At 40.2% G+C, this 26,211-nt stretch overlaps 1 protein-coding gene across 1 annotated transcript in view; it reads left to right on the top strand.

Moving 5' to 3' along the window:
• Nucleotides 1-26,211, top strand: part of RANBP3L (RAN binding protein 3 like) — a 37,713-nt gene that overhangs the window by 3,691 nt on the left and 7,811 nt on the right. Inside the window, exons 2-13 of the mRNA XM_074166583.1 lie at nt 8,473-8,531; nt 8,806-8,842; nt 9,442-9,519; nt 10,600-10,674; nt 12,379-12,453; nt 12,897-13,021; nt 13,498-13,601; nt 18,026-18,146; nt 19,219-19,318; nt 20,442-20,566; nt 21,507-21,627; nt 22,233-22,375. Of these exons, the coding sequence (XP_074022684.1) occupies nt 8,473-8,531; nt 8,806-8,842; nt 9,442-9,519; nt 10,600-10,674; nt 12,379-12,453; nt 12,897-13,021; nt 13,498-13,601; nt 18,026-18,146; nt 19,219-19,318; nt 20,442-20,566; nt 21,507-21,627; nt 22,233-22,375 (1,163 nt within the window). The remainder of the gene's footprint in view (nt 1-8,472; nt 8,532-8,805; nt 8,843-9,441; nt 9,520-10,599; nt 10,675-12,378; nt 12,454-12,896; nt 13,022-13,497; nt 13,602-18,025; nt 18,147-19,218; nt 19,319-20,441; nt 20,567-21,506; nt 21,628-22,232; nt 22,376-26,211) is intronic.

The following is a 26,211-nucleotide window of genomic DNA, read 5'->3' as shown; positions in this document are numbered from 1 at the left end:
CAAGTTAATGGACAAATCATCAGCTAGCTTAGTCAAAATAAAATCTTTTTTTTAAATGGAACTCTACTAATTTCTGGATCCACGTCTCCTTTCTACATGGTAGTCCATTGCTGCTTTCTTTTTCTTCACATATATTGCCACAAAATACCAGGCACAATATCTTGTCTTAGTGTCTTTTTCAAGTAATAGCTGTAAGCAGCATATATTCATAAATGGCAGAGGCAAAGTTCTCCCTTGTTTGTTTGGGTTTTTTTTCGTAATATTTTAATAATGTAAAACTATCTCTGTGGATGTTTAGGCAACTAAAGTCACACTAAGTCTACTTTTCTCCTCAACATCTTCCCCAATTACATGTTCCCGTTGAGCTAATTTGTATGTGAAACAAACAAAATGGCAATGTTATGTGCAAGAATTTGTTGTTATTGCATAACTTTCTTTGGTTTGAGTTCTATGACTTGGGAACCATTAATCTAAGCCGTAACATCAAAATGCAGAAGTGTTTCTGTTTTTATTTTTGCCAATTATAGCAGTAATATACAACGCTAGTGAAATTCATGCTACAGCATAGCAGAGCGCAGAAGCTTGCTAATACTATGTCGTAGCCTTATCTTTTGATAGGATAAAATTATAATCTGATTACGAATTTTAATGTAGTAGTTTTTCTGTGTTGTGTAACACTTACTGGGATGTTGTGAGGAAAAGCTGGATGCAGTTAAAGGTTTTGTTAGTCAGTGACATTATTTGGAGATTATACAATTTCCCAGAATCTTACTCTATTTGAGAAAAAGATCCTTGATTAAGAAGTTATTTTCTTTTTCTTTACTGTGTAAAGTAAAAATTATAGTTTCTATTTTAGACCTAGAAGTTTTCCTATGAGGTGCAAATGGGATTGCTGCTTGTACCAAAGAGGTACAAGTGGTTATTTTAATTTAAGGAATTATAGGAAAACCATTATTTTTTAAGAGTCAGCTTTTGTTATCAGTGTTACATCTCTGTTGGCAGTTATGAACTACTGGGTGGGTTTTTTTCAGGTTTTGTGTGAAGGATTCAGTTTTGTAACTAAGCCAATCTGAAATACCTGATTGCAGGATTGGTAGTTATTTGTGAAGAGCTCTGCATATAAGATATAAAGTTGTGGGAATAGTAGAAGCTCAGGCAAAATCCAGTGGATTGGCATTAGGCCTTTAAAGAAATTCTCTGTATGCAACTGCTGAAAGAAACAACTGAGACATGAGAATCCTGCCACCTGACTGGTCAATGGCACTTCACTTGACACATAGAATAAAAAAACACCTATTGCCAGCTCTGTGGTGAAATACTTAAAGTACAGCTTTTCATATGGCTTTCAGTTAAGCCTAATTTTAAAATCTAGTACAAAGCAGAAAAGCCTTGAACACCATGTAAAGTGTCTAACCTTACATTTTGTGGAGCGTTAATTTACTGGAAAAGTGGTTGCACTTTTCTTCAACACTGACTGGCTGGTCCCTGAAGGAAATGTTGTCTAGTTACTGAGCAGGAATTAAAGAATTAAAGACATTGCATACTTCTGATAGCACAGAAAGCCAAATTCTTTAAATATTTACTCAGTTTTGTAATAAGCAAAGGGGATCACTAACCAATGAAATCAAATTGAACAGAACATGAATTTGAATGAAAAAAATCGTTTTCTGTATGTCCTTTTCTTGGACATTGCTAAGACTGGAGGAGAAAAATACGATTCATATGTAAGAACCATAACTGCTGTCAAACTCTGATGCTTGCATTTTAGCACTTTAATGCATATGTAAAATCAGTTTGATTTTTATTTGATGGACATCCACAGCTTTCACTGGAGGAGGCAATCCTGAGTGATATAAAACCTTCTACTGTTATTTTTTTATAGATGTAGGTTTCGAACTTTAGATACAAAAGTGCAAAAGTATTTGATATGAATATGAAATAAAATGTTTTCAGACTCCTGGCAAGTTTTCTAATGGTGAAGATGCAATAGAATTTATTTTCTTTTTAATCTGAAAATATAAAAATGAACTGCTTAAAAGTCAGAAAAAACTTTTATTGATATCACAAATTCTTATGTTACACTGTTAAAGATTTGAAGGATTTTTGCTTTGCTTTTGGAGAAATAGAGCAACAGCACTGTCAGCCACTTTTGACATTTGACTTCAGGCATATGACTGCCTGAAAACTGGAGAGGGATGTGAGCTCATTTTCTGTTCATTGTGTCCTTAGCCCTCAAAGGTTAAGGAACATTTATCCATTCTCTGGGCAAGATGGAGCAATAATAGTAACGACACTACTATTTTCAAAACCATCAGTACCTTGCTTATTTTTTAATGTGAAGTACTTACAGCTTTAGGAAAAGCAATAGCCATAAAAGTGAAGAGTGGAATGTCACAGCAAAGGCTGAAGGACCCATACACTTCATGGACAACGCTGGCTGTTGGGATACCAGCAAAGTTGGTGAAAGCATTTTTACATTATTTCTTGCATATCATCCTGACTAGTGCTTCCCAGGCTTAGGCAGCAGCCAGCAATTATTTTTCCCAAAATGCACCTTTATTTTCTTTCAAATGAAACTGTGTAAGTGCAGTCTCCATCCGGACATATGAACGACCATGCTTTGCCAGTTGACTGCACATACAGTGCTAGGTGGAGCGCCGAGCGAGGATGGCCACGCTGGATGAGTGGAGCAGAGCAGAACAGGCAGCAGCTGGAGACCTGGCTGCCCTCCATCTCGGGGCCAAAGCATGTTTGATAGTGCTTGTGTGCAGGACAGGAGACTGGAGCCAGGAGGCCATGCAGATAAGATCTCAAATAAGGGAACTGACCATTTCTGATTTTGAACTCTGAATGCAGCAAGCATTAGGCCAAGACCTTTCTAATTCAGCAGTTTCAGAGGAACTGTTGTGAAGAAAAGAGAGCCCAATCTGTGGTGATTACTCATGGGCAGGCAGACAGGTTCTGTGTCTGGACTCTTGGCTGAGGCTGGTGGATTATTCCAGTCCCTGCAGCCAGAGGCAGCCCATTTGGCAGGTTTTTCTGGTGACTTTTCCAACAGCCTTTTTTATCCACAAGTGCCAAGCTGCTGAGGACTGGAGCGGCCCAGTCTTAACCAGGCACTAGCCAGCCTGTGTCTGTCTGGGTCCTGTTGGTGCTGAGGAGGAGGGGCGGCTCCAGCCCACCCTGTTCCTGTCCCGGGACCCAGCCTTGGCTGCTGCTGCCTCTTCCAGGGGACAGCTGGGCACTGCTGGCTGGGTGCCCCCCGCTGCTGATGGGAGAGGAGCGTGCAGAAGGGCTTCTCCTTCTCCCAGCACACAGCCATCCACCCTGGCAGCAGCAGCCTTAGTGCAGAAAATGAAGGAGAGAAATGCAAAGTTTCTCACCAGTGTTAAAATTGGCACGTTGACATGATTGTGGTAACTCCTTGATGGCCTGCGTTACATCCACAAGTAATTCTGCATTGTTTGTTCTGTGGGGATCAGCTGCAGATATTTTGTGCTTGAATATTTGAAAAGTTTAAAATGTGATTGGAAATTGATGCATAGGATACATACGTAGTTAACACAAATATATTTTTAAAACTCTGTTATGAATGGCCTGATTGAGGAGTGAAGATCATACTGAGAGATTACAAAAAGGTTTTCTTGATTTAGGTAGAAGCAATATAGAACCGTAAAAATGATAAATAACTGTGGCAGCACCAGCAACTTCTGACTAAATCTGCTGATGGCAAGAAAGTTTTCCTTTTGGCTCAAAAGCAGTTGATAGGCTATATCTTCTATATTTAGTGCCATATCAAAATATGCATATTTATCTTTAAGAGGTAGCATCATACCCTAGCTTCACGTGTTTCTGTTGGTAATGAATCAATTCCGAATTTTTCTTCAGGAACTTCTGGATTTTAAACTATTACTGGAATTCTGTTGTTTAAATTGTAGTGAGCATTCCTAATTCCTTCAAACTCCTTCCAGCCTTTTAGCTCCAGCAAAATTTAACTCTGTGATAGAGGGTCAGTTTCTTTTTCACAGCAATTCACTCCGATAATTCCATGCTTTGGAGTAGTAAATGTACTTTTAAAAATATTGCTAGCTTCTGAGCTTTGAGAGGTACTGTGAAGAATATGAAGGTTTCTGTAGTCATGCTTTTATTTTTATATTTTTCCTTCATTTGATCAGAGTACAGGACCCTTTTTTTTAAAGGAGACAGGAAAAAAGCCTATTATATTGAATAAATCATATTTCAGTGAAATACTATTGTTTATGTGTCCCACTCCCCTCTAGTGAATAGAAGTGGAACTGCTCCATCTCCTGCCATGCCATGGACCCCCAACTACAACTGGATTATGGAAATTTTCTTCAATTTTCAGTGACAGAGAATTATCTTTTTCAGAGTTGAACAACGTGAACTTTTTTCTGCTCTTTTTATTAAGGACAAACCGGACCTTCATCGCAAAGCGTGCCAAGTTTGCAAAATTCAGTCCTTTGCACACACATAATGTCCAAGTAAATAGAAAACTAACTTCAATAACAACAAAACTGTATTAGTTATTACTGCTGTGACTGTATATCACTGGATTTGAGTAATAGTGTCATGCTTCTTCCCCAGTTTACATTCATACAGCATTTATTTTAACAATGTGTACTTTTTTTCTTGGTTGTTGAATATATATTTATTTAGTAATTTTAAAATTTCCATGATAGGTTGATATTTGCTTTATTAAACCTTTAAGTAATTGATACCAATGCTAGAGTGGTTTGGTCTCAGATGGGTACACAAGCCAAGATAAAAATATCAATCCATATATTTTCACATGGACAGTTTTGTTTAACAGGTAAATATTCTAATATAAACCAGAGGAAGCCAGCATTACAAAAGTTGTGTGTGCGTGATAAATATTCTGTCAAATGCCAGTTAACAAGATGTCAAGTGTGGGGTTTCTCTGGCTGAAGGCCAGTCATACAGCGCAGTAGTTGCCCTAGTCTGTTCTTACCACCCATGGAGAGAAATACATGCATTTAGATCTCCATTCATCTCCTAATGTACACAACTAAAATATGCTTATGTTCAGAAGCTGATTGTTTCTATTGACTGTATGTTACAGACACCTCAAGCTAGCATGAGGTGAATCCTGTATGCTGTGGTCTGAAAAAATCTGTTTGCTGCTTTGCTCTGTAATTGTGCCATTTATTGGCATAAGAATGTGTCATTAATCACAGAATCACAGAATATTTTTGGTTGGAAGGGACCTTTGAGATCATCAAGTCCAACCAACAAAAAAAAATAAATCAAAATCCCAGAACACCGAACACCAAAACCAAACCAAAACAAACGCCTGCAACCACACCCCACCCCACCCACAAACAGAAACCAACAATCTCGGGCACTAGAGCATGCCCTGAAGTGCCATGTCTACACGTTTCTTAAATACCTCCAGGGATGGTGACTCCACCACCTCCCTGGGCAGGCTGTTCCAGTGCCTGACCACTCTCTCAGTAAAGTAATTCTTCCTGATATCTAATCTAAACCTCCCCTGCCCCAACTTCAGACCATTTCCTCTGGTCCTGTCATTATTCACTTGGGAGAAGAGGCCAACACCCACCTCTCTACAACCTCCTTTCAGGTAGTTGTAGAGGGCAATGAGGTCCCCCCTCAACCTCCTCTTCTCCAAACTAAACATGCCCAGTTCCCTCAGCCTCTCCTCATATGACTTGTCCTCCAGACCCCTCACCAGCTTGGTGGCTCTCCTCTGGACACGCTCCAGCACTTCAATGGCCTTCCTGTAGTGAGGGGCCCAAAACTGAACACAGCACTCGAGGTGAGGCCTCACCAGTGCCGAGTACAGAGGCACGATCACCTCCCTACTCCTGCTGGCCACGCTATTCCTTATACAGGCCAGGATGCTGTTGGCTTTCTTGGCCACCTGGGCACACTGCTGGCTCATGTTAAGCCGGCTGTCCACCAATACCCCCAGGTCCTTTTCTGCCGGGCAGCTTTCCAGCCACTCTTCCCCAAGCCTGTAGTGTTGCATGGGGTTGTTGTGACCGAAATGCAGGACCCGGCACTTGGCCTTATTAAACCTCATCCCATTGGCCTTGGCCCATTGATCCAACCTGTCCAGGTCCCTCTGTAAAGCCTGCCGACCCTCAAGCAGATCAACACTCCCACCTAGCTTGGTGTCATCTGCAAACTTACTGAAGGTGCACTCAATCCCCTTATCCAGATCATCAATAAAGATATTAAACAAGACTGGCCCCAAAACTGAGCCCTGAGGGACACCACTGGTGACCGGCCGCCAACTGGATTTCACCCCATTAATTACAACTCTTTGGGCACGGCCATCCAGCCAGTTTTTTACCCAGTGAAGAGTACACTTGTCTATGCTATGATTCGCCAGCTTCTCCAGGAGAACGCTGTGGGGGACGGTGTCAAAGGCCTTACCAAAGTCCAGGTAGACAATGTCCACAGCCTTCCCCGCATTGAGAAAGCGGGTCACATGGTCATAGAAAGAGATCAAGTTGGTTATGCAGGACCTGCCTTTCATAAACCGATGCTGGCTGGCCCTGATCCCTCGGCTGCCCTGCACTTGCCGTGAGACCTCACTGAAGGTGATCCTCTCCATGATCTTTCCCGGTACTGAGGTCAGACTGACAGGCCTATAGTTTCCTGGATGGTCCTTCCAGCCCTTCTTGTAGATGGGCGTCACATTGGCCACCCTCCAGTCATCTGGTACCTCTCCTGTTGACCAGGATTGTTGATAGATAAGGGAGAGAGGCTTGGTGAGCTCTCCCGCCAGCTCTCTGAGTACCCTTGGGTGAATCCCATCTGGCCCCATGGACTTATGCGTGTCCAGGTGCATAAGCAAATCATTAACTGCTTCCTCCTGGATTACCGGAGGGTTGTTCTTCTCTCCATCCTTATCTTCCAGCCCAGGAGGCTGAACACCCTGGGGGTAGCTGGTCCGACTACTGAAGACAGAGGCAAAGAAGACATTAAGTATCTCAGCCTTCTCCTCGTCCTTGGTCGCAACGTTTCCCCCCCGCATCCAGTAAGGGATGGAGATTCTCCCTGACTCTCTTTTTGTTGACGTATTTATTAAAACTTTTTTTGTTGTCCTTTATATTAATGGCCAGGTTGAGTTCCAGCTGGGCTTTTGCCTTCCTAATTTTTTCTCTGTATAACCTAACAAGATCTCTGTACTCCTCCTGAGTTGCCTGTCCCTTCATCCAAAGATAATAAACCTTCCTTTTTTCCCTAAGTCCCGTCAAAAGCTCTTTGTTCAACCGGGCCGACCATTTTCCCCTCCCTTTAATTTTGCGCCTCATGGGGACAGCCTGCTCCTGGGCCTTTAGGATTTCCTTCTTGAAGAGCATCCAGCCTTCCTGGACCCCTTTGCCCCGCAGGATTATCTCCCAAGGGACCCTCCCAACCAGGGTTCTAAACAGGCTAAAGTCTGCCCTCTGGAAGTCCAAGGTGGAGGTTTTGCTAACCCCTCTCCTTACCTCACTAAGAATTGAAAACTTGACCATTTCATGATCGCTAAGACCAAGACGGCCTCCGACCTCCACATCTCCCACTAGCCCTTCTTTGTTTGTGAAAAGTAGGTCTAGCGAGGCACCTCCCCTGGTAGGCTCTTCTACCAGTTGTGTCAGGAAGTTATCTTCCATACACTCAAGGAACCTCCTAGACAGCCTGCTCTCTGCTGTGTTATATTTCCAGCAGATACCCGGTAGGTTGAAGTCCCCAACCAGAACAAGGGCTGGCGATTGCGAGACTTCAGCCAGCCTCTTACAGAATACTTCATCAACCTGCTCATCCTGGTTGGGTGGTCTATAGCAGGCTCTGAACACAAAATCCCCCTTGTTAGCCTTCCCCTTCATCCTTACCCACAAACACTCAACTTCATCGTCACTGGAATCTAGCTCTGTACAGTCAAAACACTCCCAAATGTACAGAGCCACACCCCCTGCCTCTCCTTCCTTGCCTATTCCTTCTGAAGAGCTTCTAGCCACTCATCGCAGCATTCCAGTCATGACTGTCATCCCACCATGTTTCTGTGATGGCAACTACGTCATAGCTGTCCTGCTGCACCATGGCTTCCAGCTCATCCTGTTTCCAGCTCATCTGAGAATCAAACCTGTAATTCAGCTGTGTTCTTAAAGGATGGCAGATGTTGCAAACAACAAAGCTAAAATCATTTTTCTGTTATTTTTAACTGAAAAAAGTGTAAAAAAATATAAGGCCAAATCCTCTGGCATCTAGTTAGGCAAAACTCACACTGGGATTTGTGAACTCTAGCTTTTTTTTTTATTATTTACAAACTGTGCTGTGTATCACCGCAGCTCCTATTTTCTTCCTTTGTAACATACGGATAAAGTCCTGTTTGTTATTGCACAGCACTTTGAGAACTGTGAACTGTGGTTGAGAAGTGCTGTTACAGAATTATTAATAAAAGTGACCTCTTCTGTTTTCCAGAGAGATCAGTGCTTGCCCAGCCGATATTTGTTTTTGAAAAGAAGGACTGTTCTTTGAAGGTAAGAAGCCTTTTTTTTTTTTTTTTTTTTTTTTAATTGATAAAAAAATGCTGAGACATGAGAATTCCATAGACAGTGATGCTAGCAGTAATAAAAGATTTTAGCCCAGGTTAAGACTTATAATAAATGGTTTCAAAATAGAACAAGGAAAAGTAGAAACTAGAAACAAGACTGCTTTTAATGCATATATACTGGATTGATATGATTTGTGTCCTGGTCTAGAAAATGTCAGTTCTATTCTCCTTGACCTTTCCACGCTTTTATTTTTTTCCAGCGGCCTGCAGAAGACCCAGTTTGCAAAGCTGAAAATGGTAATAACCACCTCATTGAAATAGATTTGGGTTGTTCACAGGTCTGACTGTTGCCTGTGAAAATAGTGTTTGGACCCTTACTTTGTATGAGCAGGGACAAATCCCTGTTAGTAGACTAAGACTACGTGGGTTGTAGAGCCACCTACTATGTCCTACTATATATGTCCCTGTCTTACCTCAAGAATTCTTCCATCTTACCTCTCATATTTAGCAGAAAGGCAAACTCCAGAAGCCCTGAAAAGTGGCAAGTATTCTCATCATCTGTATGAGCTCCTAGGTGCTCTTTTCTATTTGTTCAGGCTACACTATAATGTAACTTTGCATTCTTAATGTCTTCTGAGCCTGTGGGCTCTTAACTGATTCTAAGTGCTTGATTTAGGTTCCCTGAACTTAGTAGAAGTAAAGAAGGCTCCTTAGGGCTTTGTGCCAGGTGTTGACTGAGATTCCAAAGCCCTCATGCTTTGGAAACTGCCTTAAAGCTCTTCCTCTAAGTCATTTGTAGAATTTACTGTGTTCAGTTTTTAATTGCGTATTACAGCATTGTGCTCAAATCTCCTGCCAGTCTGTCCCTGCAGAACATTATATTTACTTTTCTCTAGATTCTATTTGTTGTTCCAGAAAGCGTGCAAGATCATCATCTTTTACTTTCCAGAAGTCTGACTCTCAGTCTAACAAAGGTATGGCACTTAGCTCCAGTCGTGTTTTAATTACTATAACACTGTATTCTCATCTGCTGAAGAAGAGAAGGACTTTTCTTTCGTTTCTGCACTGTAGAAATGCTGCAAGTCATGAAAACTTAAACATTGATATAAACTTGGTGGTAATTTCAAATAAGTCCCCTGTTAAGTAAAAATGTATTAGTATTCCATACTTACATAATATGACATAAAGTAGTGAAAAATCTGTATATTCTGTATTGTTTCCTTGAATCGAATCCTCCTTGCACAAGGGAGGAGAAGGGCTGGTTTGCCTTGGTTATGGAAGAGATTGGTGTTCCCTGGGCAGTCCTTGAAAATGTAAAGCAGTTTCTAGAAGGGCCCCTCCCGTACAGCCAACAGCTGATATGGAAGGCCTTTTAAGGACTATGTATTGCTTCCATGGGAAATGCATGCAAGTCACTGAGACTACTGTGCAGAAGGACTGATCTGTTTTTTATGGTGTTTAACATATGGATGGGACATATGGATGGGACCAGAAAATTATTTCTGAATTCAGGCATTAATATGTGTGCACTATATTCTATCTAGTCCTATGACACACCTGAATTAAGAGGTATTTATATAAGTAAGAGGATTTAACATCAGCTAGTTTGGTTTACTCTGGAAATTATACTGAGATCATGCACAGAATCATAGATACAGTAGAAATTTTAGGGTATGCCTATACCAAAAAATAAAGCACAGTGCAGGAGGGAGCTTGAGTGTTTGAGCTCTTGATTGTCAGCACTGCTTAACTGATAACTCATTCCCTGATTCTGTTTTGAACCTCGCCAATTGTTGGTCTGCAAGACAGAGCTGTTACCAAGTGGACTAGCTGTAAGCAGTGTGCCTGAGCCAGGCTGTGCTACTTGGACTCAGAGACCTCTCTGATTCAGCAGTATAGGCATAACCTAACAGTCTACTTCAGAAAACTGATAGTTAGCAGGCAATAATTTATTCTACTCCCAACGAAGACATGATATCAAATTGTCTAACCATAAAATTAACCTTTTTTTTTATCTCCGAACAAGTGATAATTTCAGTCTCTTATCCTTTCAGATGCAAGTCTCGCTCAGAAAAGAGGGAGATCATCTTCCTTTACTATCCTTCCTACCTTCCCTCCCTCTCAGCCAGGTAATTAAAAAAAACCCAAAACAACCCTGCAAAAACCCCAGCAAAAACAGTAAATATTTATGCAGAAAAGTGGGTATTAGCTAAAATAAAGAGGTGTACAGAAATGCGTTTTCGGCAGGACCAAGCTGCAGTGCATTGGACTAACCTGGTATTTGGACAGGAGAAAGGAATGTTTTAGGAGGAGTACTGGCAGTTCAGTAGATGAAATGGGTTTTACATTTGTTGTTAGGGAATCCTGCAGTGCTGGGGAGGAATCTTTGAGTAATTTGCAAAGAGGCATTTAGACAGTGTGGTACAAATTGAAAAAACAGAATGGAGTTAAAGTAATTACATGAATTAGTTTGCTTGCAACTTACTGGTGATGGTGCTTGTAGGAATATAATTTTCTGTCCTAGGAACCTGTCTTTCACCTACCCAGAAACCCTGGGAGTATTCTTACCACTAATGGGAACAATGGGGTGGTCTTAAATCCTACACTAAGTCTCTTACCAGAAACAGGTCCTTGGCAGACATTGGCACAAACAATCTCAAGAGAACACAGCATTTACAGCAACAAACTACACACTTTCGGAGGTGAATAAGTAGTGATTGTGCATAGACTTATCAGTTGCGTTATTTTACAGGATGTAGTATGTTGTTGCTATCACTTTCTGGCTGATGTTTGGTATCATTATTAAAACAGTGAAAGCATCAGTGGTGCATTGCCATCCTTATAGTAAGTTGTGAAGGTCTTTTTACCAGAATGGGTTAGGGCACATTTATTTATTCCCATGTTCTTGGGCCTCATTTACTCATCTTAAAAATCATAGAATCATAGAATCATCCAGGTTGGAAGAGACCCTTGGGATCATCGAGTCCAACCATCTACCCTTCACTACAAAGTTCTTCCCTATATCATATCCCCCAACACCACATCTAAATGTCTCTTAAACATATCCAGGGATGGTGACTCAACCACCTCCCTGGGCAGCCTATTCCAATGCCCAACCACTCTTTCTGTGAAAAATTCTTTCCTAATGTTCAGTCTAAACCTACCCTGCTGGAGCTTGAAGCCATTCCCTCTTGTTCTGTCATTAATTACCTGTGTGAAGAGACCAGCACCAACCTCTCTACAGTGTCCTTTCAAGTAGTTGTAGAGAGTGATGAGGTCTCCCCTCAGCCTCCTCTTCCTCATACTAAACAGTCCCAGCTCTTTCAACCGCTCTTCATATGATTTGTTTTCCAGGCCCTTCACCAGCTTTGTTGCCCTCCTCTGCACTCGCTCCAGCACCTCGATATCTCTCTTGTATTGAGGTGCCCAAAACTGGACACAATACTCGAGGTGTGGCCTCACCAGTGCTGAGTACAGGGGCATAATCACCTCCCTACTTCTGCTGGTAAAGAGACTGGAGCAGATAGCATTGCCATTTCAATAGTTTTTGCAAACCAGCAGCACCTGGTTTTCAAAGCTGAAGAAGGACTTTATGAGTTTAAAACATCTGTTAATATCCAAAAGACTTCTGTCTCTGACATAGCCAGAAAACCCATGGTGCTTTCTGTGCTGAAGTCTACCCACCTGTAAAATGGAAATGGTAACAGTTACCTCAGAGATCTTGTTTAGATGGATAGGTTGGAATATTGCTTGGGTACTACCGAAATGGTAATAAATGAATAATTAAAATTTGCTATTACTCATTATTTAAGTTTAAATTCCTTGTTCTGTAGTAAAGAAGAATAACATATTCATGAGCTCAACTCTTCTTCAAAGAAACCCTGACTTGAGCAAAAGCACAAAAGAAGGTAACTTTCATTGCAATATTTGTTCACTGTAGTTCCACAAAGGTTTAACAGATACAGAAGACATGAAAATTACTTTCATGCGTCTGCAGGTGCAGGATTGCATTTAAAATATCATAAGACAGGTCTAACAGAAAGCAGTAAATATAAAGATATATTTAAATACGTAAGTACAAATATATTTTAGAAGTATAAATATACATATTATTGTATATAATGCTATACCTTTTTATTCTGATAGGATAACAGGGGTTGGTGTCACTGCAGAGTTGTGGTTTTTAGAAGGGATTACAATTTTTCAGAATATGTAGCAAGTCAACAACAATAAATGTTATTTAAATACGCTTTGAAGCTTTCAGTTAAAGAGGCAGGACATATGAAGAAAAAGTCTCAGTTTAAATATTTTTTTTCACCTTTGTATTTATGTTTTCTTTATATTTTGCAAGCATCCTTGTCCCAAAGTCAATTGCGGAATGTCATTAGACCTGCCATTTTACAACCCCCACAAGCCCTGACCTGTCCTGAAAATCCTGTAGTATCTCAAATAACTAAGAAAGAAGCACCTGTTCAGGTAAAAAGAAAAGTGATTTTCCTGGCTAATATATGTTTGCAGCTCAAATTAAAAAAAAAAACAAACAGTGCGGTTGTAAGGCAATTAATTATACCACTGTGTGATTTTCAAGAAAGTTCTTAATATCGGTTTCAGTGGAATCAATGGATCACTGACATGGTGTGAATTATTCAGCTGGTGCTGAGTGTGTTTGAAAAAACTTCTTTTCTCTGCAGGCTGTCTCAACTTTCAGATAGCAGGGTTCTGTGGGCAAATCAGCTTTGGGGGTCTTTTGGATTTTGTTTATTTAGGAAGTAACCTTTTAGTATTTTGATTAAGGGCTCTGGTTTAGTACACAGCTGGAGGAAGTTCTGCCAACTACCATGTATAGATATATGTATATACACACACCTCAGCGACTCAGGACTTCTACCAGATCAGTTTGTAGCAGAAAATAAGCTTGGTCTAATTAATTAATCTGGTTTTATTATTCCTAGCTATCTGAAGACAGCTCTTATTCCTCAGCTGAGAACTCAGTAAGTTCCAAAACAGCAGAGAGGTCATCTACTACCATAAATCTTTCTAGCTCTAAAACAGCACAGTAAGTTTTTATTTATTGTATTTCTACGCCGTTTTGTCACTTGGCTTGTGGCATATCCTTATGTCTTACATGGTACTGAGCCCGTGCTATCTACACCCACACAGTGGTCACTGGTGTTTGTGTGTGGTGCCAGGATTTGTGAGTACTGATATGAGTTCTGTATGCCGTAAGAAATGGGCTCCTGCCAGGAATTAATCTCTGTTGGACAGTTTGTTTCTCATTAGCAACCCCAAAGCCAGAAACTGTTTTGGTTTGCCACCTCATACAGCTTTGGCAGTTCAAAATATGTCCTGGTTTTGAATGTTTACAGTCATCTTTGTTGTCACTTTGGGCAACTCTCTTCTGATTGCATAGCTGCTGCATCTCATAAACAGGTATAGAGAAACTCAGGAATTTCCAAAATATGTCAGCATATTGAACCCAGAAAACATGAAGAAAACCATACAGGACTGATTTGGAAGACAAGGTGAATGCTGCAACTGATGCTCTACTTCCATACACACTAGTGTTTCTGGGATGAACAACTAGCTGTGATGATTGTGATAGGGTGACATCTTTGGGTTGACCAGCATGGACTTCAGAATTTCTGCATGAAGAAGTGGACTTCCTTGGACTAGGTCGTTGCCCCATGTCCTGCCTCTGCATAAAAGAGCTCATAATGGTGAAACAGTGGGCTGTCACCTCTCCTGGGAGACTGGCTCATGAGAATGCTAGGTCTGTGGTTAGCCAGCAGGTTATCTTGTGGGTATTGATACTGCTGATGATGGTTGATAAGCGTTACTTAGCTGGAAGCTGTGAGCACCAGGCATACACCTGAGATCAGTTCTGGTGAGAGAATGACATTTCAAAATGGCAAGGGCCACCGATAACACATTTGTGATGTTGCCTTCTTTTCCCCTCCCACCTAAAGAGGGCAGAGAACATGTTAACTGCAAAGGAGTCTGTCCAGTCTTCCTCAAGGTTGGATGTGTCACACAGGAAAAGATTCCTGCACACAACATTTGGGACCACAGTACTCTAGTTTCAAATGTCTCTAGTTTCTGTTTTTTAGCTCTTCTGGAGTGTTATCCCTACTAAGTTGCTACTGGAGCAGCCTAGTGAATTTCAGTGGGGAGTTTTCTTAAGGATAAGAAACTCATTAGTTTAAACACACTTCAGATTCTCCGTTCATGGCCCAAAACATGTATGAAAGGCTTCAAGGCTGAAAAGAGATGGATTTTCTGATTTATCTTTCTTACTTGCTCTTATTCTTAGCAACACATCGAGCACGAGAATGTTAAAGAATATTTTTTTCCTTAAGTGTAAAATGGAGATAGCTTGTACTTGGGAATTTCTTCATCCTGTGTGAAGAGATTTCAAGCATACTGTACTTGTGAACACAGAAACTAAGTTTTAGAGCCAATAATCAAAGTGCTGGCAACAAACCCAGCTTATTAACAGGAATGGGCCTGTGTGATCCTCATGAAGTTCAACCAAGCCAAGTGCAAGGTCTTGCACCTGGGTCAGGGCAATCCCAAGCACAAATACAGGTTGGGCGGAGAATAGATTGAGAGCAGCCCTGAGGAGAAGGACTTGGGGGTGTTGGTGAATGAGAAGCTCAACATGAGCCAGCAATGTGCACTTGCAGCCCAGAAAGCCAACTGCATCCTGGGCTGCATCAAGTGTGGCCAACAGGGCAAGGGAGCTGATTCCACCCCTCTACTCTGCTCTGGTGAGACTATACCTGGAGTACTGTGTCCAGCTCTGGAGTCCTCAGCACAGGAAGGACATGGACCTGTTGGAACGGGTCCAGAGGAGGGCCACAAAGATGATAAAGGGCTGGAGCACCTCTCCTATGAAGACAGGCTGAGAGAGTTGGGGTTGTCCAGCCTGGAGAAAAGAAAGCTCCGGGGACACCTTATAGCGGCCTTCCAGTACCTAAAGGGGGCTACAGGAGAGGTGGGGAGGGACTCTTTATGAGAGAGTGTATCAATAGGACGAGAGGTAATGGTTTTAAATTGGAAGAGGGGAGATTTAGATTAGATACTAGGAAGAAATTCTTTGCTGTGAGGGTGGTGAGGCACTGGAACAGGTTGCCCAGAGAAGCTGTGGATGCCCCATCCCTGGAGGTGTTCAAGCCCAGGCTGGATGGGGCTTTGAGCAACCTGGTGTAGTTGGAGGTGTCCCTTCCCATGGCAGGGGGGTTGGAACTCAATGATCTTTAAGGTTCCTTCCAACCCAACCATTCCATGATTCTATAATTAATATCCTTTGCATGACATATGTTAAGCCCTCCCAAGGGGGATAAATGATCTAGAAGAGCAGATAAGTGGCGCTCAAGTATGCAGTTTGTGACAGAACATCAGATCATCTTCCTGCCAAGTTTTCCTCCTGGAACAGAAAGAGACAAGAACATGGATGGTTTTGCCTTTGGCAGCAAAAGATGCAGTGATTAAGCTCTACAGAAAGCATGAACAACCTATAAGCCTTTTGTAAAAGAATCTCCAAAAACCAGGAACAGGAACAACTTCCACAAGAAGTTTACTGGGACTTTTCTAGTGACTTGTATGAAAAATGGATCCTGTTAGTTTAAAGTGGCTATGTAATTAGCAGGTCAATCACAACTCTACTTATATTAGAATATTCTTGAATGTAATTCACAAATAATGCACTTTTTACAACTTGTGACTATATCACTATTTAAAAATGCATTCACCACCTTCTTTTTAAACCTCCTGAGAGGTAAGAAGCTAACTGAGAGAAGTTAAACTCAGGGTGGCAATGCAAAAATGTAAATTAATATTTTTTAAAACCTGAGGCACTAAGAAGGAAAAAGGGACAGAAAAGAAGGACAAGTGTTGTTTTATTGTAGCTTCTGCCCAAACCAGTCACACTCCAGATCCTAAACATAAAGCGATTTACCTACTGTACAAAATTTTTTCCCAAATCTATATCCCCAAACAATAATTGGCCAGTACCAAAGGATTGCAAGTATTTAGTTTTCTTCACTTTTCATTTTAAGTGTACCTACGGAACAGGTAATTGAAAAATGGAAAGAAGATCTTTCTTCCCTGTTTTAGTTATGCCTTATCATAAGCCATCTGCTATCATACCTTTACATTTTTGCAGTATTTATGTGAATTGAAAGTGTGTGCATTAGAATACACTGCCTCTCAGCCTTTCCAAGATGTTAGGTGGATGACCAAGGAGTGCCTGTAAGGCACTGGGGAGGGTATCAGGGCTGGACCAACATAAAGGGAAAATTGTTTATTGTTGGTAGTCTTTTGGTGGAGCAAAAGGAAACAGGAAACTGGCACAGATAGAGTGATGCACTTCACTCATAAGAGAGAAGCAGCAATATATTTATTAATATAAAAGCGATTTAACAACATTTGATAGCAAATGTGACAGTGTTTTAACAAGGTTCGATGGCAATGTGCACTTGGTTATTTACTGCAAGGAGGACAGGGTCAGACAGAATTGTCAGGGAGACCCTCCCATTGAGTCGAGGTTCAGAGAGGACCCCCTTTGCTTTCTAAACTCCTTCTCAGAGAGGATTCTGTGTAAGGCTAGATCCAATCCTAGTCCCAGACCTGGTCAACGGTTTGTGTCTAATGGATTATATGTGCTCAATCAATCTAAGATATAATGTTAGTGAAGCTTCAAAGTTTAGCACGCTATAAACCACTTACTGAGAATTTGGCGTGACAAGGAATTTCTCAGCCTTGAGAAGTAACCTTGAGAGACCTCCCTACCCAAGGGGAGACCCAGGCATGCAGCCCTCTGCTGTAGGAGAGCTCAAAGGGCTCTTGGGCTGTTTTTTGGGGTAAGATTATTGATTTATAGTCATATTTGCATACTGATTAAATATGCTATTTTCTTCTAGTCATATTTGCATATGGACCACAGGTGTTAGTTTCTTCCAAATTTGGGTTGAGTACCAGTACTGTGGTCAGGTGGGTGCATTGCTTAAATTAGCCCTTCGCTGTTGTGTTATCTGTCACCCTGAAACCACGTTGAGCTGGCTGCAGCCATTGCGACCAGATGCACTCATTGTGACTAGCACGGGTGGTTATTGCTTGGGATATGAGTTACAGGAGATAAAGGTCAGGTTGAGGAGTGGAGGGAGCACACCATCACAGAAACAAATGTAACTCATTAAAATTTCTGGAGTAAGACATTTCCCTGAGGAGGAGGCTTCTTGTTCTTTGCTTTTAAGGAACATCCTCAATAATCTTCATTAAATACAATGTGATACTCTCTATTCCTTTTGTGAAGTGTTATGTAGAGAGTAATCTCAGATTCTGAAAGAATTTGGCTACTTGCTTATTTTTTGTTCGTCTTTAATGTAAGGTGTGGTAAAGTAAATGCATGAACTTACTTATATTCTTTACAAGGTTCTAAATAGTTCTAAATCACATTCTTATGTTAATTTGTTCCCACAGAAGTCAGTCATTTGAAGGCAGAAGTGTACATAACAACAGCAATTCTGATTTTGTGTTTGGAGAAAACATGGTTGAAAGAGTTTTGGTAAGATCTGTAAATGCTGACAATCTTTTTATCAAGGTTAATGTACTTATTTTTTTTTCAGAGATTGATTCTTTTTAGCTCCTCTTGTTCTTTTAAAGATATGAGTAAATATGATTCCAATGACTGTTGAGGAGAAAATGTCTAAATATTTGCTGCAGAAAGGGTAGGCATCCCTATCTTCCCCATCCTAGATAGGTACTCTAATTACTAACTCATGCCAGTATGCACTTCTTCTCTTTCACTCATTTTTGACCTGAAAAAGGGGGTTTTATATGTTCCATGTAAAGTGGGACAGACACAATACAAAATAAAAGAATGTGGGCTCCAATGCTGTAATTGTTTCCATCATAACTGTCAAGAGATGGGAGAAATTAGTATGAGGGAAAGATTGAACACACGTCCTAGATAGCGTCCGTGTTAAACTATATTGAGCATGCTGTGAGGCAGCTTAATGGATCCAGTCCTGAAGGAAACTGAGAGAAAAAGGTGGTTCCTAAGCTCAGGACTGCACCGTTTAAAATGGAATTGAAACTCAGTTTGTAGTAGAAGTAGAATGAAAACACTACACATATCTGTCAGTGAAAAAGCTTGGCAACCGTAGGTCTGGGTCATGACTTCTGACCAGGATTTATTTGTAAGGTAGGAGTTGAGCCACTGAGCATTGTCAGGAGCCAGAAACATTTATTTAGAAATGCCTGAGAAACTTCAGCTGCAAAAACTGAAGGTGATGGAAGTTTTTAATTCCTCTGAAGTTAAGCTTCTGATGTCTGGGAATTTTAAACTAGTCTTCTGGGGCTTAAGTGCTTAAACTGAAAATTAGCTGGTACTTAAACATCTAAGTCTTTCAGTGGATTTAAATCCTAGTCCAGGATCCATACAAAGAGGCCATTCTTCTTGGGGGAAGAATGATATCCTGATTTTATGATAATAAAATGACATGTACTAGAGACCGAAATTGTATTATTTGTGTCAGTTTTTACTCTTAAGATATTACAATTGCTAATATTCAGCCTAGCATGCATTAAATAGTTCAGTGTTCTATTTGATATAAAGTAGAATAGCCATTTTATTTACATAGGAGTTCTTATTTCCCCTGTTTTTTTTCAAGAGTCCTGAAAAACATCCCAAGTTGTGTAATGAAGCTGATTTATACAAAGGAGAAGTAACATCCATGTACATAGCATCTTTTCACGTCAGTTCACAAACAAGTAAGCATATTCAGCAAATAAGTACAGTTAGCTTTATTACTGTATGTTTTGCTGTATCTTACAGGATGTAAAATGAGTGGTGGTCAATAATAGTAATCTGTTCTCAAGTTGCACAGTCACTAGTGCACATGTAGTATGTGCCGAAATCTCTGTTCAGAAAGCAGCTGCAATTTGGTTTATGACATTTCAACTGGAGTAACTTCAGAATGCATGATCTAAGTTACTCAGGAAAGGATAGAGCTTTACAGATTATTATTATTTCCTACAGATTATTATGATTTATTATTTGAAAAAAAAAAAGCAGTGAACTTTGTGAATGCCTTTTAGACCGCATTTGTGAACTACAATTTTAAGCTGTTGACTGCTTGTATTTTGTGACTTTGCCATATTTGTATCCTAATTGTAGGATTGAAACTCCTATACAGATTTCAGGGGTTGTTTGTGACTCTGGTGTGAGCTTTTCTACTAGGCAAGCCATGTAAACTTCGGCTGTGAGGGAATGCCAAGTAGGCCCCTATCTTGGGCCCTCTTGTCAAATTTTGCACCCCTCTTTCCTAATGGATGCATTGAATCCTCTTACTTTGTATGAACATTCTTACAAGTGAAAAAAAAATAAATTAAAGCTGTGGAAAACATATATAGATTATGCAAGTATTCAAAATTTTGTAACAATCTTATTTCTTTCAAATCTTGCCCTTTCATGTTCCTGTCAACTGTTCATTGTATATTTGTTACTATTCTGAATATTGGGACATGTGTCTCTCATTATTTATTCATCTGCACAGCAATATGACAGACCAGTTTCATTTGGAAAATCAACTTCTAATTATATAGGGCTTGTTTCTGCAAGTTGTCCCTTGGGGCAAACCTCTACAACTGCAGAGAGCCTTGTTCAATTCAAAATGATCCTAAACAGGTGAGATATTTTGCAGTATCCCAGCCTTTTTCTTTTTCTCTTCTATTTACTGCTTTGGCCAAAAACTGATTAATAACACTAAATAATACCAGACGCCACCCGATGGCCACCATTACTGAGGCCACCCTATGTGCTAGTTTTGTTTTCCTAAAAATATTCCCTGTACAGAAAGGATTTCCTTTTTTTTTTTTTTCCCTACAGAAACAGCTTTGTTGAGAAATGCAACATTAACTGAATCAGCATCTGCTTGTATTTCCAAGCCTGTGGAGAAAATGCTGTTAGATAAAGTAGAAGTTATAACTGGAGAAGAAGCAGAACACAATGTATTACAGGTGTGTATTTCATAAAGCCTTGATGGTGAGCAGTTTCGTTGTTGAAAAGATCATCTAGATCTCTTACAGACTGCAGCAATCTGAAAATGACTTCAATTTATATTTTAAATTTTCACTTTTTAAAGGCATGGCTCTGCTAACCCATTTTTCTGTAAGCTGATAATTTATTTTTCATATTATATTTGTTCATTTTATAGTCCCTTTCAGTAAGTGAGTGCTTAGAACTTCATTCTACAGTTGTATTTTATAAGCATCTACACAGTATACTAGAAGTAACTAAAACTTCAAAATTTGAAGTGATTTGAGTGAAGATTTTTTTATGACATAACTTTATTGGGAAAAAAGCAATGTGTTGCAAAAGTAATTAGTTTTATAATTCATCTAAAATATCAATTATCTTTCTGGTCCAGCAGGACGTATCTTGCTATTCTTCATCTTCAAACTGTTATTTTCTCAGAAAATAGCAACAATGTATATGATTTTAAAAATCTTAACACTGAAAGTAGCATTATTTTATCATTGATTAAATCTTCTGTCTTGTCAGAACATGGAAGTTTTGTTGTCTTTGGAGTAGTACTCTCCTAGTAGTGGTACTGGACTGCCTAATGTTTCTAATAAGTGAGCAAGTAAGATTGTAGAACACTTGTAACAAATTCATCTGTGTTCGTGGGTATCACAGATGAAGAATTAATGAAGATGAAATAATTGAAAAAGTAACCTGGGATTCATGCTGAATGTTTTCCATGGCTAGCAGAAAATTTAGCATAGATGTGGGAGCCATTTTATTTTATGTAATAATGGTGATACATCTATGTATCTATCTTTGTATACAGGCATAGGGATGTATTAAAAGCCGTATCAAAAGGTATAAAAGCATACAGTTTTAGAACTGATAAAGTTAACATTGGCAGGCAATTTCCATCATGTATTTTTCTTTCAGATCAACTGCAAGCTCTTTGTATTTAATAAGCTTTCTTTAACCTGGATTGAAAGAGGCAGTGGATCCCTGAGGCTTAATGACACTTCTAGCAATAAGTGTGGAATGTTGCAGTCAAGGCTAAGTAAGAATTAAATAACCAAGTAGCACATACACAAAACATTAAATAACTTGTACTATTGCTGTCCAGAATAAGTTTATTTCAGATCATTTGAAACTGAGTATGTAGTTTTATTTAAGTCTAGTTGATGAGAACCTTTTTAACGTTGCCTGAAAAAGTTAGCTGCATTACAGACTGAGACACTGGGCACTTTTCACTCAGTTTGTACACTCACGCTTGCATGTGTTGTTAGGTTCTGTATATTTCTACTGCAATATCTTTTTAGCTCAGTCACCAGTCTGACAGTTTGCTCTTTGTTGATTCTTTTTTTCCAGGGGAGTTATTTCAAGTCACTTCCGGAATGTTGTTTTACTCTGTTGTCATTTTTTGTACTGTATTGCAGAGTTTCAGCAGATTATTTGCTTTGTATGCCATATGTATTGAAAGAAACTAATATATTTTGGTATTTAAAAAATAATAAAAATAAAAAACCTTACCATGTCAGGTTTAGATCAAATTAAAAAAAGTAATTCATGAAAATATTAGTTGTATACAGGTGGTAGAGAAAAATGTTGCAGTAAAAACGAAGATGGTTCCAATGACTTATCATATAAACCTTGTTATTTTAGTTATGCGAAATCAAGGCAGCTTGAGACTGATTCTCAACACCCGACTCTGGGATCAGATGGTTATAAAGAGAGCAAGCAGAAAAAGCTTGTGCTTCACTGCAACAGACCAAGAGGACCACTCTGTTCAAGTATTTCTAATTCAGGTAAGTAAGAGAGAAAAACCGCACCCAAATCCCCATTTCATTTAGGATTCTGAAGACTTGCTGAGGCTTTGGTTTTAGCAAATGGCCTTTTTTATGCTGTCAGGCCATGCTTAGCTTAGCTGTTATATGGCTTTTATTATGAAATGAGTTGGAAGTGTTGTCCCTTGGTATCTAAAAAAAAAATATCTGAAGATGGGATATGGCCTTACGACAGAAATTTCCAGACTGTTTCTCATTCTACTGATAGAATGGAGTCATTTCAGAGTCATATGCGGCAATTACTCTTTCTTACAGAAGCAGCAGTAAGAATTCTACTCACTTCTTAAGTAGTTGCATATTCATAAGTAACTTCAGTACAAGGGAGCAGCTTTCTGCTGTGGTTCTCAACACAGTGCTTGCAATAGTCCACCCAGTGTGGGACGTCCATTTTTCAGTTGTGCAATGTCACCTTATGTAAGACAATAGTCTTTGGAATCCTGGTTTTCTCTAGCATGGACTGATAAGTTGGGAATGGAAATGTAGTGAACTTAGTTGCAAATATATAGCACATATGTCCTAGGTTGGGAAGTGAGAGCATCCACCTGAGTTTAAGGATGTCTCCTATTTCCTCAGTAGACCCTTCTGGGAAGGGTTCAGCCTCCTGGGCAAGAAAAATGAATCACCACTTCCAGGAAGTGTCACATGTCCTATACAAGCAAAGCACCATTCATTTTATATGCAAGCATTGTAAGTCTGTCACTTCTAAGCAGTGATTGACTTAACTATGTCTGTGCTGCACAGCTGTGAGAATTAGAAATGTTCTAGACTTCCAGATGTGCTGCATTTTTTCTAGCATATATAGATGTAAACATTCCTTAGATTCTGTCCTGGCACTTCTGGAGAGTAAAAAAAGACATGGATTAGGAAACCAAGATACTTGACAACTGTATGTGTGTGGCAAGGGTTGCAGGAAGAGCTTCTACAGATGTTGCTGAAGCAGCTGGTATCCATCCCTATAGCTGGTATCCAGCCAAACTAACACTGGGACTCTTGAGTGTGGAAGACAAATTGGTCAATGTGTGGGACACCCAGCAGGCATCACTAAAGCCTCAGCACATAAATCAGGCTACTCTAGTAGTCAATGGAACCCACTCCTCCAAGACACCAGCAGATGTTTTTTAACTGCCATTTAAAATTGGTTTTCCCATGTCACATGAATGATTGATGCATTTGGTTCAGGGATATTATCCAAAGGGCTTCTCATGAGACAGGGACAAGAGTCATATAATGGTGACTACAAATGAGGCAGTCCACAAGACTCCATTAGGTTGGTCCTGTAGTATTCACCCAGGTTTGCACAAAGGGCTGACCCTGCCGCCTCCCCTTATGCTTGTTTCTCCCTCCTCGCTTTTGGTGGCGTTGGAATTAGTACACCTATGAGTGAGGCAGATCAGACAACTGATCTGCATTGGTTTGCTTGTTTTTTGACAAGTTAGCTTTTTACCTTGATTTTATTCACCTGTGATCACCCTAATGGTGGTCCTGGCACAATGGAGAGTTAGAAATGAAAAGTCAGAGGGTATATGGAGGTGAGTCCACCCCTCTTGGCAGAAGCTGGAGTTTGCATTAGATTAAAATGAGGAACTCTGGCTTTTGAATGAATAAGTAGAAAGGTACAGATAGAAAATACCAGACTGAATAGCTGCCTTTTTCATATTTATGACCCAACATTTTGTGAAAAGCCATGTTATCTTGAGAGCTTGGATTTGTCCATTGAGAATTGCATTTATAGTTGAGACACCTGAACAAATCTCAATTGCTTTCTTCTTTGCCTGGCTGGTGGGAGAGGATTGTTTGCTGCTGCAAGTCTGGGTAGCACAGAAAGCAACGCTGATCTGCTGCTGCTGCCCAATTCACATAGCTTTCCCACCTGTACACACCGAAATGTGTCATTTCAGTCCAAACAAGACATATTTCTTCCTGTTGCCAAGTGATAGAGATGGAAATTAGTCCACAGAATTCATAGAAGTGGCGAATTGGGCTACAGCAGACCATGTGCATTTACTCACCCTCTGGCAGATGATTTGCTTCATAAGACCATAAGAAGTACTCTGCTGGCACTTCTGACAGTGCCCAAATGCAGTGCTTCCAGGCACCACAAGCAAGCATGGCCCCATTGTATGGTCTGTTTACCTCATCGACCTCCAGTGTCTATAAGTGTTGTGTTAGGCATATGGAATCATAGAATCATAGAATAGTTAGAGTTGGAAGGGACCTTAAAGATCGTCAAGTTCCAACCCCCCTGCTCCCACTAGAGCACGTTGCTCAAAGCCCCATCCAGCCTGGCCTTAAACACTTCCAGGGATGGGGCATCCACAGCTTCTCTGGGCAACCTGTTCCAGTGCCTCACCACCCTCACAGTAACAAATTTCTTTCTGGTATCCAATGTAAATCTCCCCTCTTCCAATTTAAAACTGTTACCCCTTGTCCTGTCACTACATCTCCTGACAAAGAGTCCCTCTCCAGCTCTCCTGTAGGCTCCCTTCAGATACTGGAAGGCTGCTATGAGGTCTCCCCGGAGCCTTCTCTTCTCCAGGCTGAACAACCCCAGCTCTCTCAGCCTGTCTTCATAGGAGAGGTGCTCCATCCCTCTGATCATCTTCGTGGCCCTCCGCTGGACCCGTTCTAACAGGTCCATGACCTTTCTATGTTGAGGACTCCAAAGCTGGACACAGTACTCCAGGTGGGGTCTCATGAGCACAGAGTAGAGGGGTAGAATCAGTTCCCGCGACCTTCTGGCCACACTTATTTTTATGCAGCCCAGGAAGCGTGAGGTCATGTACACCTACTTGTTTCCTTTGCTATCTATTTTATGAAATGGTTGTCCTTGAATTTTTCTAATTCTTTTTTTAAAACTTTTATTACTACGTTTTTGGTCTGTTGTTTTCAGTTTGTACTATCTGTCCCCACTCTCTCCTGAGGCAGCAGATTCTAGAAGTTCTTATTCTGTGAAGAAGCATTTTCTTTTATGCTGAACTTCTACTGCTTTCATTAAGTGTACCCTAGTGCATTTGTTGTGTGGTCTGATGAACAGCAGTACCATATTCAGTTTATCCACCACTTTTAGAATTTTGAAAACCTTAGTTAAATCCCTTTCTCATCCTTCTCTTCAGACTGAAGAGTCTCAACTCTTCACAAGGAGCTGCACCACACCCTTCATCATTTTTGCTGCCCTTCTCTTTACTTACTTTAATTCTGCTATAACCTTGAGATGTGATGACCAGAACGGAATGCAGTACTCGGGACAGGGCTGCTTGAAGGTTTTATGTACTGGTAAAATGCTGCCTTGTCTAGTTCTCAGTACCCTTCTTGATGATGCTCATCTTCTGGTCTACAATAGCAGCTGAATTCATGGTATCTTTACATTTTATAATCACAAATAATTTTTCGTAGTTAAGTTTTAAAATTCTTATTTATTCTGTAAACCAAAATGCAATACATATATTAACATTTCAGTGCTTTATTACTTTTAGAATCATATTCAGGAATTGTCTGGAATATCAAGTACTCAGTACAAACTGAGCCATTCTTCAAGGGAAATAATATTTTTTAAGCTTATGTTTCCTGTAACTATAGATAAAATAATTAACAGCTACATATTATGAAACTCAGACCACTTCAAGAAACTTGACATTATTTGTATTTAAATTTATTTTCTGAAATGAATTAATAAGTGTGAATCTTAAATGGATTGTTTTGACTAAAAGGGAAAACCACAGCTCTTTCATTACTTTTGAAAATTTCTGCTAGATTATCTGTAAAAAATAGAGATTTTTCTCAGTAAGTTTGGACTGTAT

The sequence above is a fragment of the Numenius arquata genome, chromosome Z (genome assembly GCF_964106895.1).
Source record: "Numenius arquata chromosome Z, bNumArq3.hap1.1, whole genome shotgun sequence".
NCBI lineage: Eukaryota > Metazoa > Chordata > Aves > Charadriiformes > Scolopacidae > Numenius > Numenius arquata.
This window is presented reverse-complemented; position numbering and strand designations above follow the sequence as displayed.